The sequence below is a fragment of the Pongo abelii genome, chromosome 10 (genome assembly GCF_028885655.2).
Source record: "Pongo abelii isolate AG06213 chromosome 10, NHGRI_mPonAbe1-v2.0_pri, whole genome shotgun sequence".
NCBI classification, from domain to species: Eukaryota; Metazoa; Chordata; class Mammalia; order Primates; family Hominidae; genus Pongo; species Pongo abelii.
Genome location: NC_071995.2, coordinates 100,752,713 through 100,770,185, shown reverse-complemented (window position 1 = coordinate 100,770,185; position 17,473 = coordinate 100,752,713). Strand labels below are relative to the sequence as shown.

Below are 17,473 nucleotides of genomic sequence, written 5' to 3'. Positions count from 1 at the left end.
ACTTACCTGAGGCTGGGTGTGGTGGCTCACACCTGTAATCCCACCACTAGGAGGCCAAGGCAGGTGGGTCACTTGAGGCCAAGAGTTCAAGACCAGCCTGGCCAACACAACGAAACCCTGTCTCTACTAAAAATACAAAAAAATTGGCTGGACGTGGTGGCACACACCTGTAATCCCAGCTACTCGGGAGGCTGTGGCACAAGAATCACTTGAACCTGGGAGGTGGAGATTGCAGTGAGCCAAGATAGTGCTACTGCCCTCCAGCCTGAGCGACAGAATGAGACTGTCTCCAAAGAAAAAAAAACTTACCTGGGATAAAATAAATGCTCAAATTTTTTATTATGGTGCCTTACAAAGAAAGGTATTCTAAGTCACAACCAAATAAAAATGAGTTTAAGGTTTCTCCTAAAATTTTATAAAATAACGTATAATATAGTTTTCTGATTATATTTCTTTTTTTTTTTTTTTTTTTTGAGATGATGTTTCCCTCTTGTTGTCCAGGCTGGAGTGCAATGACACGATCTCAGCTCACCGCAACCTCAGCCCCCCAAGTTCAAGCGATTCTCCTGCCTCAGCCTCCCAAGTAGCTGAGATTACAGGCATGTGCCACCATGCCTGGATAATTTTGTATTTTTAGTAGAGACGGGATTTCTCCATGTTGGTCAGGCTGGTGTCAAACTCCTGACCTCAGGTGATCTGCCTGCCTCAGCCTCCCAAAGTGCTGGGATTACAGGCATGAGCCACCATGCCCAGCCTCTGCTCATATTTCAAATGTCCTTTTATCTTTATTTTCACAGTAAATCACAATACTTCTATTACATAAGTCTATAATATGAGTTTCCATTTTAACTTCACAGTGCAGTAGTCTGTCTAAAACACAATTCTTTGTATTCCTTTGACATTTGAGAAGAATAACACAATTTACCAAAAATCAAAGCAGAGAAAAAGTGACATTCACATTGTAATCAGAAACTTTTCCTACATTTAACTTTATGCAATCTCTATCTCACTGTGCTTCTGCTGTTCAAAAATAACAAGAACTTAACAAATATGTATATACCTGATCCTAATTGGGTACAAAACCAGGGCTTAAGCTGTCACATCTACAACTTGCTCTTTAAGGTTAGCAAATTTTGTCCTTCTGATCTGTGATGTTGGGCAAACTTCAGGGAAAAACATCTTGGAGTCCTCACAGTTAGAGTGTTTCTTTTAACTCATGGCTGCAATTGGAAATCTATCCCTCTTATTATGGTCAGATAACATGGCTGTTATGGTTTCCTTGCTCTTGTATTTACAAGTGAGTTTTAAAGAGGTTCCCTGGAAAAGCAGTCCACATAAGTATAGTTATGATGTCCAAGAGCAAGGGCCTAAATTGAAAAAATCCACAAGATTGAAGCCTTTACCAAGACACCAAAAATAAGGATACTGTTCTGTTTATTTGTTTAACAAACTGATTCTATCCATACCACAAAGTATTTGCAATGTTTGTTTAGAAGCTGGACAATTTTATTTAAGCTTTCTGACAATTCCAAGTTTCTTTTCCTATCTCTTCTTACTGAGAGGCAGATATTCAACCTCAGTTTGAAGAAAGTCAGTTTTTCTAAACTGAGAAGATTAACAATTTATACAGGGTCTTTTTTTAACTTTTGTTTGCCAATGCATAAATGCTTATATATACTGACAAAAAAAAAGTTGGACAAAAACTAAGATACTTAGTAGATTTTTTTTTAACTGATGATTTTCTTTTTCTGGCCTTTATTCTATTATTCCCTTCATTACTTCAGAATTTTAAAAGCAATGGTTTAGTACCTTAGGAAAAATAAAATGAAGTAAAATAAAATAAGGAAACAAAAAAATACTGTTTCTCAAATTCAACCCATTCACCTACTTGAAGACTCTGGTGTCATATTAGTAAACACATTTGATGGTCAAAATATTTCTTTGCAAGACTGCAGCCCAAAAATTCACATTAGGATTTTAATTAGAGCTACATTGACTTCCAGCCGGGTGCGGTGGCTCACGCCTGTAATCCCAGCACTTTGGGAGGCCGAGGTGGGTGGATCACGTGGTCAGGAGTTCAAGACCAGCCTGGCCAACATGGTGAAACCCTGTCTCTACTAAAAATACAAAATTAGCCAGGCGTGGTGGCACGTCCCTGTAATCCCAGCTACTCAGGAGGCTAAGGCAGGAGAATTGCTTGAACCCAGGAGGCGGAGGTTGCAGTGAGCTGAGATCGCGCCACTGCACTCCAGCCTGGGTGACAGAGTGAAACTCCGTCTCCAAGGGGAAAAAAGAAATACATTGACTTCCAAAAAGACCTTGTAAAAAGAAAAATTAGAAACTGCAAGTAACAGAAGCATGGCTAGGAAGATGGCTGCCAATTTAATACTCCTCAGAAAATCAAATCCATTAGTTGAACTAGTAGATAAAATTCTATTAGAAAATACAATCCAAGAAAGCAAAAGTTAGAAATTAGAGAATTAACACAATGAAACTATCAGTGTTGTTTAAATCAGGAAACTACATGCTTATAATCTTTAGTCACAGATACCCCTTTAAACTTTATAAGCCAAAGTTCTAAAAGCTTAATTCTTTTCACATATACAAATTGGTTCATTCCTCTTTAAAAATACAAATATAACAATTATAATTTCCTCCCTATAGCACATACAGGATAGATAAAAGAGATCTTTAAGTAATCTACCCTTTTGATACACAAATACACTGCTCAAGCGCCACCAAGAAAAGATCAGGCAATTTGGCAATCACTTTGCCAAGATTTGGAGCATCAAGGGAAAAGAAAGGAAATTTAAGTGAAAAATTAATTTCAAGCAAGAGAAAATAGTTGCAAATCTCTAAAAGGAACCAGGTCTGGGCAGAAAACATTCAAGGTGGGCTTGGGATATTTTCTTGTACCAGAAAAGAGGAAAATGCTTGAAAAGTCTACTAGAGCATGTAAAAAAGACACAAAAACCTGCTTGAAGCAGCTTCCTCTATTTTAGCATCAAAGATTAATGAGTGTAACTCATTTTAAAACACTGAATAAATATAAATTCATGAATCCATATAATAGACATACAAAAAGGAGAACAATAAAAGAATAAATATCTAATTTGCTTATATTATATATAACTATTACACTAACCCCTAAATTGGTAGAGAATTAAGGAGTTACCCTGAGATTTTTAGAGAAGGATACTTCATCTCATTTGATAAGATAAAGCTTTACTGAGAAATGGCAAGTAATTAATGTAAAGACATAACAGAATTAGAAGCTCACTATTCTTTTTTTTTTTTTTTTTTTTTTGAGATGGAGTCTCGCACTCCCTCCCAGGCTGGAGTACAGTGGCATCATCTCAGCTCACTACAAGCTCCGCCTCCCAGGTTCTCGCCATTCTCCTGCCTCAGCCTCCCGAGTAACTGGGACTACAGGCGCCCGCCACTACACCCAGCTACTTTTTTGTATTTTTAGCAGAGACGAGGTTTCACCGTGTTAGCCAGGATGGTCTCGATCTCCTGACCTGTGATCCACCCGCCTCAGCCTCCCAAAGTGCTGGGATTACAGGCGAGAGCCACCGCGCCTGGCCAGAAGCTCACTATTCTATAGATACTACAGAAATAACTGATTCAAGTCAGGATCATCAATGCTTAAAACCATTAGATAAAAGGTTATTGAGAAACAGGATTATTTATACAGTGCCAAAGTGTCACCTCACAGATCTTTGCTGACAGCAAAGGAAAAACTACATCTTTGTACTGGAGAGACCTGGCAATTTAGGATAACCTGAGTTTGTTTCCCAATAAGATATAAAATGAAATACTCTGCATCAGTTAAGAAGTATTTCTTAGGAAATATTAAACCAAAATCTAAGCAAGATTTCAGATATCACTTCCAATTTATTGGAAATACAGCAAATAGAGAAAGAAGTTAAATAATACCACAGGGAATTAATCAGAAAAATTAAAAAAAAAAAAGATTAGGGGAATTCTTCTAGAGTAAAAGAGTCTAAGGAGATATAAAACCATTTTGGGGACAAATGGAGAAGTTTAAATATGGAAGTTAGTAAATGATATTTGAAAATACTTATTTTTCTTATTTATTATATTGCAGTTATGCCATTATTTTTAGGAAATGTACTTTAGGGAATTTTAGGGATCCACATGTCAGCAACTTACTTTCAAATAGGACAGAAAAAACATCAGATGCACATATAAAACACTTTATTAAATCTAGGAAGGAGACATACAAGTATTTGAGGGCACTGATAAAATATATATTTTAAGTGCAATCTATTTAACATGGGACATATAGAAGAATCTACCTCAGCAATGTTTGTCAAAAATGAAGGTGATTCACCAAATGTGTTAACTTACTGGAGCAGGTGATTTTGGAAGTAAATGCATTCTAGACCATTTATATATTGTATTTCTAAAATATGTTGGCTGGGCACAGTGGCTCATGTCTGTAATCCCAGCACTTTGGGAGACCAAGGCAGGCAGATCACTTGAGATCAGGAGTTCGAAGCCAGCCTGACCATCATGGTAAAACCTGGTCTCTACTAAAAATACAAAAATCAGCCAGGCGTGGTGGCGCACGCTTGTAATCCCAGCTACTTGGGAGGCTGAGGTGGGAGGATCACTTGAACCTGGGAGGCAGTGGTTGCAGTGAGCAGAGATCATGCCACACTGCACTTCAGCCTGGGCAACACAGTGAGCCTCTGCCTCAAAAAAATAATAAGCAAAATAAATAAAACAAAAATAATTAAAATATGTTGAATATAATTTTACTTTTTTCAACACTCTTAAATTCTCATTATGTCAATGCTGATTTTATTAATCACAGAAACTTTGCCAAGAGTTAAGCCCTGTAAAATATTTAAGGTTAATTCTGGGCCGGGCGCAGTGGCTCATGCCTGTAATCTCAGCACTTTGGGAGGCTGAGGTGGGTGGATCACGAGGTCAGGAGATCAAGACCAACCTGGCTAACAGAGTGAAACCCCATCTCTACTAAAAATACAAAAAAAAAAAAAAAATTAGCTGGGCGTGGTGGTGGTTGCCTGTAGTCTCAGCTACTCAGAAGGCTGAGGCAGGAGAATGGCGTGAACTCGGGAGGCAGAGCTTCCAGTGAGCCGAGATCACGCCACTGCACTCCAGCCTGGGCGACAGAAGGAGACTCCGTCTCAAAAAAAAAAAAAAGGAAGGTAAATTCTAAGCCAAATATGAGTGATCATGGTGTTACCAGGGGGTCCTTGTTCTTAGAGCTCCCAAGATGGTGGTGGGCCACTTCCAAGATGGCAGTAAGCCTCTTGTTCTCTGACCTAGGGTTCTTGGCCTCACAGATTCCAAAGAATGGAATCTTGGGCCACGCAGTGAGTGTTATAGCTCTATTAGAAGCCGTGGGTCACGGAAGAGAACTGTGGAACCCAGCGACTAGTGTTCAGCTCGATTAGGATGAACCTGGGCATTTAGCCATGCAGGAACAATGGCAAGCCTTTAGCCCACTTGGGAGCGGCAAAGGGCGCCTCGCTAGATCAGGAGCACAGCAGACACCCTGCCTGAAGTTAGCAGTGCAAACAGCAGTGGTGGACTGGAGTGAAAGCTCAGCTCAAGCCATAACAAACAGGGACCAGAAGAGTGTACAGTTGCAAGATTTAATAGAGTGAAAACAGAGCTCCCATAAAATGGGAGGGGACCTAAAGGGGGTTGCCACTCCTGCTCGAATGCCTGGGTTTAGCATTTTAGTGAGCTGTCTTTACTACCTGATTGGTGGAGTGTGAGCTAAGTTGCAAGCCACTTGTTTAAAGGTGGATGCAGTCATCTTCCCAGCTAGGCTTAGGAATTCTTAGTCGGCCTAGGAAATCCAGCTAGTCCTGTCTCTCAATGGCCTGAGGCGCAGTCTCAAGAGATCCTGAGAACATGTGCCCAAGGTGGTTGGGTTATAGCTTGGTTATATATGTTTTTTTGTTTTGTTTTTGTTTTTTTTGAGATGGAGTCTTCCTCTGTCACCCAGGCTGGAGTGCAGTGGTGCGATCTCAGCTCACTGTAACCTCCACCTCCCTGGTTCAAGCAATTCCCCTGCCTCAGCCTCCCAAGTAGCTGGGGTAATATATGTTTTAGAGAGACATAAGACATCAATCAGTACATGTGAGGTAAACATTGGTTCAGCCTGGAAAGGTGGGACACCTTGAAATGGGGCTTACAGGTCATAGGTAGATTCAAAGATTTTCTGATTGGCAAGCAATTGGTTGAAAGAATTATTATCTAAAGACCTGTAATCAGCAGAAAGAAGTCTCTGGTTTAAGATATGGGATTGTGAAGACCAAGGTTCTTATTATGTAGATGAAGTCTCATAGGTGGCCACCCTTAGAAACAATAGATGGCAAATGCTTCCTATTAAAAGGTGCTAGACTCTCAGTTATCTCTTCAGGACTGGGAGGGCCTGGAAGGGGAAAGATTTAGTTAATTAATAGAGATCCTTTACAAATGCAAATTTTCCTCCACAAAAGACAGCTTTGTAGGACCATTTCAAAATATGGCAAAGAAACATATTTTGGGGTAAAATATTTTTATTTCCTTCTCTATCTGTCATGTGATGTTATGTCAGAGTCAGGCTGGAAAGTAAACCACATTATAGAGGGTTAAATAAAACCCATCTGATGAGATGTTACAGTTTAGAAGGTATGACTCCCCAGGCCCCTTAAATAGGAATTTGGGCAAGAGAGAAAAAAGGTCATAGTTTAGTCCCCGTTTTCGTAAGTACTACTACTATGGTTAGTGGGGTTACCATATATGTTTAGGTACCCAGCATAGTATTCAGCTGAACGTAAATTATATTAAACCAAACTTGTATGTGGCACTACTTTTCGGTGGTTTATACGACAAACCCTATTATCTAAACTCCTGATATATGAGTTGTACTACTGCAAGGGGTACAGACCAGATTTTCCAGTTGAGCATATTCTCCCAAGGATCAACCATCTAAAAGAGTAAATGTGAAGTTTACCAGAGAGTCAAAGAACTCTGACAAACTGGACCTTCAATTACTTTCCTGATACTTTGAATGATAACTATTTTTGTTCAATGCCTGTTACCTTGGCCCTAAACCATAAAGACTCTTTTATCACATTCTCACCAGCCGCCAGTGTATTATTCTTTGCGAATACAGTTTTAAACAAACTAAAGATTTGTAAAAAAAATTTTTACAAAGCATTAGTAACTTTAAGGTACCACCACCAAATTCAGTGACTTGAAAGGGATTATAGTCTGCTTTAATTTACTCACAGTTTATCAGTACCTTTTCATTATCATGGTTGTATTTACTTGTTGGTGATGTTGGTATAGAAAGATCATTTTCATCACCTACTGCATACTGTTTGCCAGACAGAAAATCCAGTAGTTGACTCTGTAGAAAACATAGAGTATTACTAATAAAATGCTATGCTGACTATAAAAAAAACTTCACACAAAGCTCTACTCAGTGTCATTAATGTTTCAGTTGAGAGTATTACCTGACAGTTGTTAGCAATCATTAAGAATACATATAATTAAACTTCATAATGTAACTGCCCATGGGTTCTTCCTGTCTGCTACACAAATAAAGACCACATAACTGCAGTAAAGAGTTTAGGGTCAGGTACCGTGGCTCACACCTGTAATCCTCACTTTGTGTGGCCAAAGCAGGTGGATTGCTGGAGCCTGGGAGTTCAAGACCAGCCTGGGCAACACAATGAAACTCTGTCTCTGCGAAAGATGCAAAAAATTAGCTGGGCATGGTGGCATGTGCCTGTAGTCCCAGCTGCTCAAGAGGCTCAGGTGGGATGATCACTTGAGCCCAGGAAGGCTGCAGTGAGCTGCGACTACACCACTGCACTCCAACCTGGGTGCCAGAGTGATACCCTGTCTCAAAAAAGAGTTTAATAGGCACAAGGCTGGCCATGCCACACGGGAGACAGTATTCAAACCAATCTCATCCAAAACTCATAGGTTAGGGGGTTTTCAAAGGCAGTTTGGAAGAAGGGGTGAGGGGTGGCTTGGCTTGCTGCTGATTGGTGGGGACAGAGATGAAATCATAGGGGATCAAAGCTGTTGTCCTGCATGCTGAATTGCTTCTGGGTAGGTCCAGGTGGAGCCATGGGTGTCAGACATGCAAAGAACCTGAAAAGATATCTCAAAAGGCCAACCTACAATAATGGTGCTATCTGCTTTTGTTTCAGCTAAGGAAAGTATGTCTTATAACAAATATATTTATATCAAATTATTATGTATTTAATTATAGCCTCTTATGCATCTGTTTCTGTTTAACTCCTTTTTTTCCTTTTTTTTTTTAATGTTCTCCTACTTGGAAAATTACTAAGTACTTCATGATTTCTTTACCTAATTTTTTCTTTGTGCTTTAAATATTTATTGTGCTTAATTTTCAAGAGACTAATTTTGGTCTGAATTGATCTACCATGTTGGGAACTCTTTTTTTTTTTTTTTTAACTGTCATGAAAATGATTTATTTTTAATAAATATCAGATGAAATTACTCTGAAGTATTTATCTCAATGTTATGCAATTACAAAGGAAAGTCTGCTTTTTTATACTTTCATGTTGTATTTGAAAAAGTAATAACTGTCTCTTATTTTTATCTGATAATTTTATAACCAGATAATAACTGTCACAGAAAAACAGTGAACAACTTGAATTGTCAGCTTATACAGGAGGAACTAGCTCATAAAACTTACAAATGTTTAAACATACTACACAGTAAATAAATTTTTACCACATATGTAGAACATCAAGAGATGAAATTTATAGTAACCCAGTAACTGCAACTACCAGCCTGCATCTAATCCCTTTTGTGAGTAATTTCATCATTACATCTCTGCTAGAAACCTTAAAAGAAATGTGGGTGCTCCCAGGGAGAACTGGAACCTTGATCTGGAATACTTTCCACCCATCCTACAGTTTGAGAGTAAATCTTTACACCTGTCTCTTAAATCAGAAGATCCTAGATGGACTTAGACTGTATTACGTCCTGTGTTTTTCAATCCAGTCTGAGATTTCGAACAGGGGCTGCCCTTTTTTATTCCACTCTAGCAACAAGCTTTCATCTGCATCCCTGAGAAGACCCAGCCCACCTGCCCAACATCTGGGAAGAGGAGCGAGGAGGCAGCAGAGCAAGAGATACAGTTGGAAATAAAAGCATTCTTTGGTTTTTAGGAAGAAAAAAGAAAACTTTTTGATAAAGCAGGAGATGCAAATATTTACAAAAATAAAATCTAGCTCTGTATTTAGTAACCATGTGTCCACAAAAAAGGCATTTCTCTGAGATGCCTGGACTTCGGAGGTTTGCTGCTGGTTTTATACTAAACGGAAGCTCCTTGGGTCCCTGGTTCCTTCTTCTCAGCTTGGACAGTAAGTTGGTGCCAGGTGGCTTCTTCAATGTTCTGAAGCAGGTGGCTTTCCCATTGTCTCACTTGCCGCATGACAGCCGCCAGTTTCTTCAGGTCTCGTCTCTTCTTCTGGACTGTGATGGGAATTCCACGCAATCTCAAGTTTAGAGACCAGCTCCATGCACAAAGGGACTCTCCCTTCTGCTGCTCCAGAGTCAATGAGGCTGACACTGGTGGATCTTCCCCAGGAGCCAAGAGATCTGGCCTAGACAGCAGCAAGCTTCCTCTTTCTGAAGGTGGCTGTATAGTTGACCCCTGCCAGGTAGATCAGAAGGTCCTAAAAAGTATGCAGGCATCGGGGACCCACCCACAGGACTCCATTCATTCACTGATGCTGATGCATCTCCCAGCAGCCGCAGGCTCCAACTAAGGACCATTTCTGCAGAGGTGCTACGTTTTATGAGCTTTCTCAAGGGTGGCCTTCTCATCACAAAGAAGTTAAAGCCAAAAACCTACACCTTCGGCTGCATTCTTCCGTGGGTAGTTGCAGCACCCTCTGCCATCCCCCCCATCCCAGAGAGCCCAGCATCATGAAGCACCCGTAGCACCCCCAACCAGACCCAGGCCCACGCAGGTGCGCTGCCTTCTTCTTTTTTGCCAGATCCATAGTTTTATGTTGAGGTGCTATTCTTGAATTTTTCCAAGTACCTAACATTTATACGTATTTCAGTTGCTGTCATTCCCCCCTAGTAGCTCTGTTCTGTTAGGCATGTGTGTTGTCAGCTAACTCATCCTTCTCTGGCTGCTGGAAACCCTTAAATGGTGTGTTGTTTTCTTCATTAGCTTTTTGGGACTCAGATCTGACTGCTGAGGTAGCTTAAGTGATGACAGTTCTACAAGTAATAGAAGTTGAAATTGTATCTATACTTACAGAGCAGCAGTGGACAAACAAACAGGCTACCAGTCATCTGCTGAGGCTAAGGAAGAGTCTTATGTTCTCCCAAGCCTCACCAACAAGAAGTGAGCCCATCTATTCAGCTGCTTCTTGGCTTGAGGGTCAGGGAATATGAGCGTACCCACAGAGGTCATTTGCTGACCTTCCCCCAAAGACGTCCACAGATCTCTGAGGCTAAGCTCTTCTCAGGATTAACCATTTCTGCTCCTCACCCCAGGTCTCTGATCCTGTCTTCCAGATACTTGCTCAGCCCATGAGAAAGCAAGCCCTGTATCAAATCTCTCTACTTAGACTCCAGTTACAATCTAAGGCCTTGTATGCTCCGAGATGCCCATGGGCCCTGAATCCATTTTCCTTAGGAGAGGAATCATAAGCAGGGAGTGAAGAGGGAAGGGGCACTGTTTAAGTGACCACATTCCCAAAACTGCCCTGACTTAGCTTTATCTTAATTCCTCATAATCCCTACCTTATTTCAGCTACAACAAATATGAAACAAAGAAACTTTATCAGGATTATGAAAATTCAGGATCATGACATTCAAAACTGTTTGGAATATTCTAAAATGTATCTTGAAAGAGACTTTTAGCAAAAATTGGGATTATACTTAGTGCATTTTTGAGAAATCAATCTAGGGATATATTTTCCTGTCTACTTTTTCCCCGCACTGGAAATTTCCCAGAACAAACAATAATATCAGAGATTAAGTTGTTATCTTCCAGGGTTAAAATGCAGAACATTTTCTACTTCATGTAGAAAATGTTACCATCTTAGCAGCTTCAATTTTACTCCTGGTGACATGATGACACTTGGAGAGAGTCTCCCACAGAGACAACCTCAAACTTGTACCCTGATATATATCATACTATAACTTAACCCACTCAAAGGAGGAAACTTATTAGAGGACTTAGACAAGGGCAAGGAATAGAAGGAAAACAATGCACCCAAAGACCTCAGGTAGATTATACTGTCACTGGTTTTTAAGATCTTTGTTGTTTCTACAATCCAATACTGCTATATGATTAAGCCTCTCTAAATCAACTACGCCAAAAATAGACAAAAATCATCTCTGTAAGCAAGCAAATAAAATATAGCTAAGGAAGAATTTAAAAAGCTATCTTTACAAGTATCCTTACCATAGTGTAGTTGTACATGTGTGTGGATATGTTTTGAGGAAGCTGTAACAAGGCAAAGGTTTTTGTGATAGTTCAATGAAGCAAAGACAGCAAGCTGCCTGCCAATATCCATTCTCCCTTTCTTCCCTAGTAATAGAGCTTTTGTTTTTATTCTGGCAAGATATTACCCAGAATAAGATCTATATTCTCCATCCTCCCTTGCAGCTTGTTGCAGCCATGAGACTAACCTTTTGGCAATAAGATGAAAGAAAAAGCTACGTACCCTTAAGAGAAAAGCAAAGTGCTGTTCTTCCTTACTACTTCTTGGTACAAGAAATACCAATATAATGAATAAAATGGCTGGAGCTCCAACAGTCATCTTGGACCATAAAATGCTCTTGAGGGTAGGAACCAAGGACTAAAATGGGTGAGCAGAATGACAGAAAAAGTCCAGGTCTCTGATAACCATGGAGCTATCATATCAGTCCTGGTTGCATATCTTTAGACATCTTACATAAAAGAGTGATACTTCTATTTTTCTCTAAATAACTATTGTAGTGGAGGTTTCTATTATAATCGGCTAAAACACTGTTCTCAAGTATTATATTGAAATATTTATAAAATAATTGAATATCTTACAAAATATAGTAAACATTTTCTTCTAATTCCAGCTTCAGTTATTTATTGCCACTATTTAACTACTACTTTATTGGCACTCAGTAAATGTTCAAATAACTAAAAATATTTCCAACACTTTAAAAATAACTAGATACACCCAAATATATTCTAAAACAATTTATAAATTCTAATGTAGACAAAACCAAACTGCAAGGGATACTACTCCAATTTTTAAATTTATACTCCATTAAAAAAAATGCTTGTGCAAAAAAAAGAATAGTCTATTATCTCATGTATATTGCATACTATTTTCATAAAATAAATGATACCTATATGTAGTAAAATAACATTATTAATCCATAGAAAAAGTCATACCAATCATTTATCCAACATATGCCAAATGAACAGATGCACATTAAATCAAGAAAGTGAAATACAAAAGCAGTCTTTGACATGATTCAAAAAGAAATCAGGCATTTGGGACTAATTTCTTTGTTACAAATTTTTGGTCTAATAAGAAGCTATTCGTATAGCAACTAGATAACAATAACACAAGTCCAAGAAAATTTACCACCAAAATATTTCTTTCAAGCAATAAGTAGCTTTCAGGTAGCTAAATTTTCCCATTTTTAACATGATTCACAAAGCAAAAACATTACCAAGTTACTATAACTGGTGATACTATAATTCAAAATAAATAGAGCTAAATTTTAATTTGATTAAAATAGAATTGTTTAAAAAATACTTACGGGAGATATTGTGTTATAATTTTCACAATTAGAAGTCAAAGCCCTACATTTTTGATAAACATCAATCAGATCTAACGTATTACTATTCTTCAAGAAATCATCATAAATCTTCCTAATGTCCTCATAATCGTCAGTCACGTCCATGTTTTCAACTGGTAAGTTCAATTTCTCATGGAGCAAGTATTTCCACATCAATAAAACATCACTGAGAGAGACTGCAAATTCTCCACTGTGCTGAAAAAGATAATGCCAAAAAAAAATAATAATAAAGTTGGGTACCAGAATATTCAATAACTTATAACTGAGACAAGAAATACAAATTAAATTTTGGTAAAGTCTACATTCAATTTTTGTGGGTTTGAAGAGAACACCCAAGTTGAACTATGAGACAATTTTGGAAACCAGATATAAAAGAAGAAGGTTTTCACGATTTTATAAAATATGAACAACTAAGGCAAGTTTGCACATGACAAAACTGGTAAATACATAGCCGCTGTTACATTTCTTGAAATTCGTCAAATTTTTTCCACCTAAAATGGATGGATTGGGTGGGCAGTAAACTATACTTAAGTACTATTGATGGGGGAAAAATTTGATTCTTTTTAGTTCCTTTTCGTTCTTTCGGCTAATCTATTTTTAATCTCGTATTTAAAATTCTCAATGCCATAGTGAATTCCCATATAACATAACATTCCAAGGGTTTAGTCTTAAAATATGGTCATAAAGATTAATTTTTTAAAATTTTGTTTCATTACTATTACTAGGAAAGCAAAACATCAGTGCTAAAACCTTGAGCCATTGCTTCTCGGCCTTTTGGCTAAGATCAAGTGTAAAACCTTGAGCCAGAGATTAATTTTGATTCTTCTCAGCTCATGGACACATGAAACTGTAACAAACAAGGGCTAAAAAGACACAGGTTTCTTTCTATAAGTTGTCAGATGTTAGTAAACAGGCAAAATTATTCTTTTTCTTTCTCTTTTTTGACAGAATTTCTATTTTTCCCACGAGAAATAAAACAGATTATAACCTGGCTACAGTGACATATAGTTGCTTAGAGACCCACTAATGTTACCAGCATGTTTGCATGCTAATATTTTATCTAACTATAAAGCTTTCTTTAAAGTCTTCTTTAACATCTGCATAATAAATTCTCTCAGTGAACAAGTTGAAGGTTTTTTTTATTGATTCCCTTCTGCTCCCTCATTAATATTCTAGAAATTAATAATGATGCCTTCCAAAAGCTGCCAGCCCTAATTCAGTAAAAATTAAATTCTAACTACTCCTTTCTAATACACCATGAGTACTAAATATTTTTAAGTATCCATATATGATTTATGAAATGTAATACATTGCTGTCTTCCATAGTTAAGTTCCTTTAATATTTTAGTAGTTTCCACTAACACCAAGATCTGTCAACTCATTGCATCTGAAGATGGGTGGGTATTCAAGTACAACTATAGTTCACTAGAACTAAACTACAATATAAACTTTACACAACAAAAACAGAAAGAAATCAAGTACTCCTAAATATTATTTTCTATATATTTGACCCTTTTAAATCTACATTTTTATACTTCCTATAATAATTAGCCACTGTTAGTACTTACTATCCACATTTAAGACTAAGTGTCCAAACTGCCTTAAAATAAGCAGCTCTTTACTCATCTATATAAACACAACTAAAAAAATTATCCTCATTGTCCTTAGTGCAGGGGCCTGTTGTGTCACGAAAATGGAAATTAATTCTATTTCATGAAACTAGTTCAATGAATAACCAAAAAAAAAAATCAGTAACTCTCAAACATTGGATCTATTCTCCAAATGTAAGACATATTTGTAATTTTCCAGCGTTGTACCAAAAACTGTACACTTACTCCGCAACCCCACAAAGGTTACACATCAGAAAATTTCCAAATGGTACTTAAATTAAATAAATCCAGTTATTTAGTTTTAAAACTAAACTGTTTTATCTCAAAAATTCCTAACATTATTTTTAGTCTGACATCCTTCATGTTTAAAATAAATTAAGATTTTGTGTAATGTAAATGCACAACTTATTCTTACCCTTTTGACTATAACTAGTTAAACTATGCAAGCTCTTAATCTTGTGAGAAAAAGTTTTGACTAGATTAACAGTGTTTATACTGGGATTGTAAAAACATTTTAAATCCAAATAAAAATGCACTCCAGATATCAGTTTTCATGATCAGGTGCCCACCATGACAGCATATTCTATTATTCAAACAAGTAACAACTGATTGAGAGAGTCTGTGGTCAAATCAGAAAATATTTTGCTAGGAAAACATGCCAGCTGGCTAATATATGAAGGAAGTTCAAAATGTTCACCACTTTAATTCTCTGATGGACATAAGAAGGATTGTATTGCACAAGAATAAATGAGAAAATCAAGAGTTATATATTTTCCAGAGCATTTGTACTTTGTACATTATATCATATTTTTCTAATAACTCAAAATTTTAAATAAACTTTACATTTTTAATTGACTAGACATGTTGTTGTCATTAAAGAAAAGATAGGTCTACTTAAGAGCACTAATGGGCTATGTGACCCTGGGTAAGATACTGAAACCCCTGAGTCAGTTTCCTTGGTTATAAAATGAGATTACACAGATTAAATAACACCTGACAAATGATAGGTAATCAAAAATGTCAATTTCCTTTCTCTTCTATTTAAAGTAAAATCATTGTTTTGAGGGGAAAGAGTGGTGATAAAATGTAATACAATTTTAAAAACCTGTTTCTTCTTGTTAGATCACAGTTACATCATTTTCAAACCTGACAGTCAATCACAGGTACTGTAATTGCTTTCCATAAAGGTATAAAATTAATACCTTCACCTGTTTTATGCAATGGAATATTGTAAGTTTCTCAATAAGACAATTTAAGGCAAAAAAAAAAATAGCCTCTATTAACACGATTATCAGTCAGATGCAAACTAAGAAGCTAATTCCAAAGAAAGAAAGCCAAAATATTAGTTGCCTCCTAATGAAGTCATATACATTCCCCATATAATGAAGTCAAAAGTCCTCAATGAATCTATAAAGGTTACATTTTTAGGAGGAGGTTCCAAGATGGTCAAATAGGAACAGCTACAGTCTACAGCTCCCAGTATGAGCGACACAGAAGATGAGTGATTTCTGCATTTCCAACTGGGTACTGGGTTCATCTCATTGGGACTTGTCAGACAGTGGGTGCAGCACACGGAGCATGAGCTGAAGAAGGGTGGGGCATCGCCTCACCTGGGAAGCGCAAGGGGTCGGGGAATTCCCGTTCCTAGCCAAGGGAAGCCGTGACAGACGGTACCTGGAAAATCAGGACACTCCTACCCTAATACTGCGCTTTTCCAACGGTCTTAGCAAATGGCACACCAGCAGATTATATCCCGCACCTGGCTAAGAGGGTCCCACGCCCACAGAGCCTCGCTCACTGCTAGCACATTAGTCTGAGATCGAACTGCAAGGCAGCTGGGGGTGGGGGGCGTCCGCCATTGCTGAGGCTTCAGTAGGTAAACAAAGTGGCCTGGAAGCTCAAACTGGGTGGAACCCACCACAGCTCAATGAGGCCCGCCTGCCTCTGTACACTCCACCTCTGAGGGTGGGGCATAGCTGAACAAAAGGCAGCAGAAACTTCTGCATACTTAAATATCCCTGTCTGACAGCTTTGAAGAGAGTAGTGGGAGACCAGCATGGAGTTTGAGATCTGAGAATGGACAGATTGCCTCCTCAAGTGGGTCCCTGAACACTGAGTAGCCTAACTGGGAGGCACCTCCCAGTAGGGACCGACTGACACCTCATACAGCCGGGTGTCCCTCTGAGATGAAACTTCCAGAGGAAGGATCAGGCAGCAACATTTGCTGTTCTGCAGCCTCCACTGGTGATACCCAGGCAAACAGGGTCTGGAGTGGACCTCCAGCAAACTCCAACAGACCTGCAGCTGAGGGTCCTGACTGTTAGAAGGAAAACTAACAAACAGAAAGGACATCCACACCAAACCCCATCTGTACGTCACCATCATCAAAGACCAAAGATAGATAAAACAACAAAGATGGGGAGAAACCAGAGCAGAAAAGCCAAATATTCTAAAAAGCAGAGCGCATCTTCTCCTCCAAAGGAATGCAGCTCCTCACCAGCAACGGAACAAAGCCGGACAGAGAATGACTTTGACGAGTTGAGAGAAGGCTTCAGACGATTCGTAATAACAAACTTCTCTGAGCTAAAGGAGGATGTTTAAACCCGTTGCAAAGAAGGTAAAAACTTGAAAAAAGATTAGACAAATAGCTAACTATAATAAACAGGGTAGAGAAGACCTTAATGATCTGATGGAGCTGAAAACCATGGCATGAGAACTGTGAGATGCATGCACAAGCTTCAGTGGCCGATTCGTCAAGTGGAAGAAAGGGTATCAGTGACTGAAGATCAAATTAATGAAATGAAGTGAGAAGACAAGTTTAGAGAAAAAAGAGTAAGAAGAAATGAACAAAGCCTCCAAGAAATATGGGACTATATGAAAAGACCAAATTTACATCTGATTGGTGTACCTGAAAGTGACGGGGAGAATGCAACCAAATTGGAAAACACTCTGCAGGATATTATCCAGGAGAACTTCCCCAACCTATCAGGGCAGGCCAACATTCAAATTCAGGA

The 17,473-nt window shown here is 38.4% G+C and overlaps 1 protein-coding gene across 10 annotated transcripts in view; it reads right to left on the bottom strand.

Moving 5' to 3' along the window:
* PARPBP (PARP1 binding protein) overlaps window positions 1-17,473 on the bottom strand; it is an 84,125-nt gene that overhangs the window by 45,135 nt on the left and 21,517 nt on the right. For 6 of the 10 annotated variants that reach the window (XR_008512098.2, XM_002823654.6, XM_024257060.3 and 3 more), the window contains exons 3-4: window positions 12,811-13,044; window positions 7,295-7,402 (exon numbers count right to left, since the gene is read on the bottom strand). Coding sequence is in view for 8 of the 10 variants with exons in the window: in XM_002823654.6 (XP_002823700.3) it covers window positions 7,295-7,402; window positions 12,811-13,044 (342 nt within the window). In the remaining 2 variants the exon portion in view is untranslated. Of the gene's footprint in view, window positions 1-7,281; window positions 7,403-9,460; window positions 9,692-12,810; window positions 13,045-17,473 lie in introns of all 10 variants that reach the window. The other 4 variants (XM_054527565.2, XR_008512099.2, XM_054527562.2 and 1 more) reach the window with 4 other exon arrangements.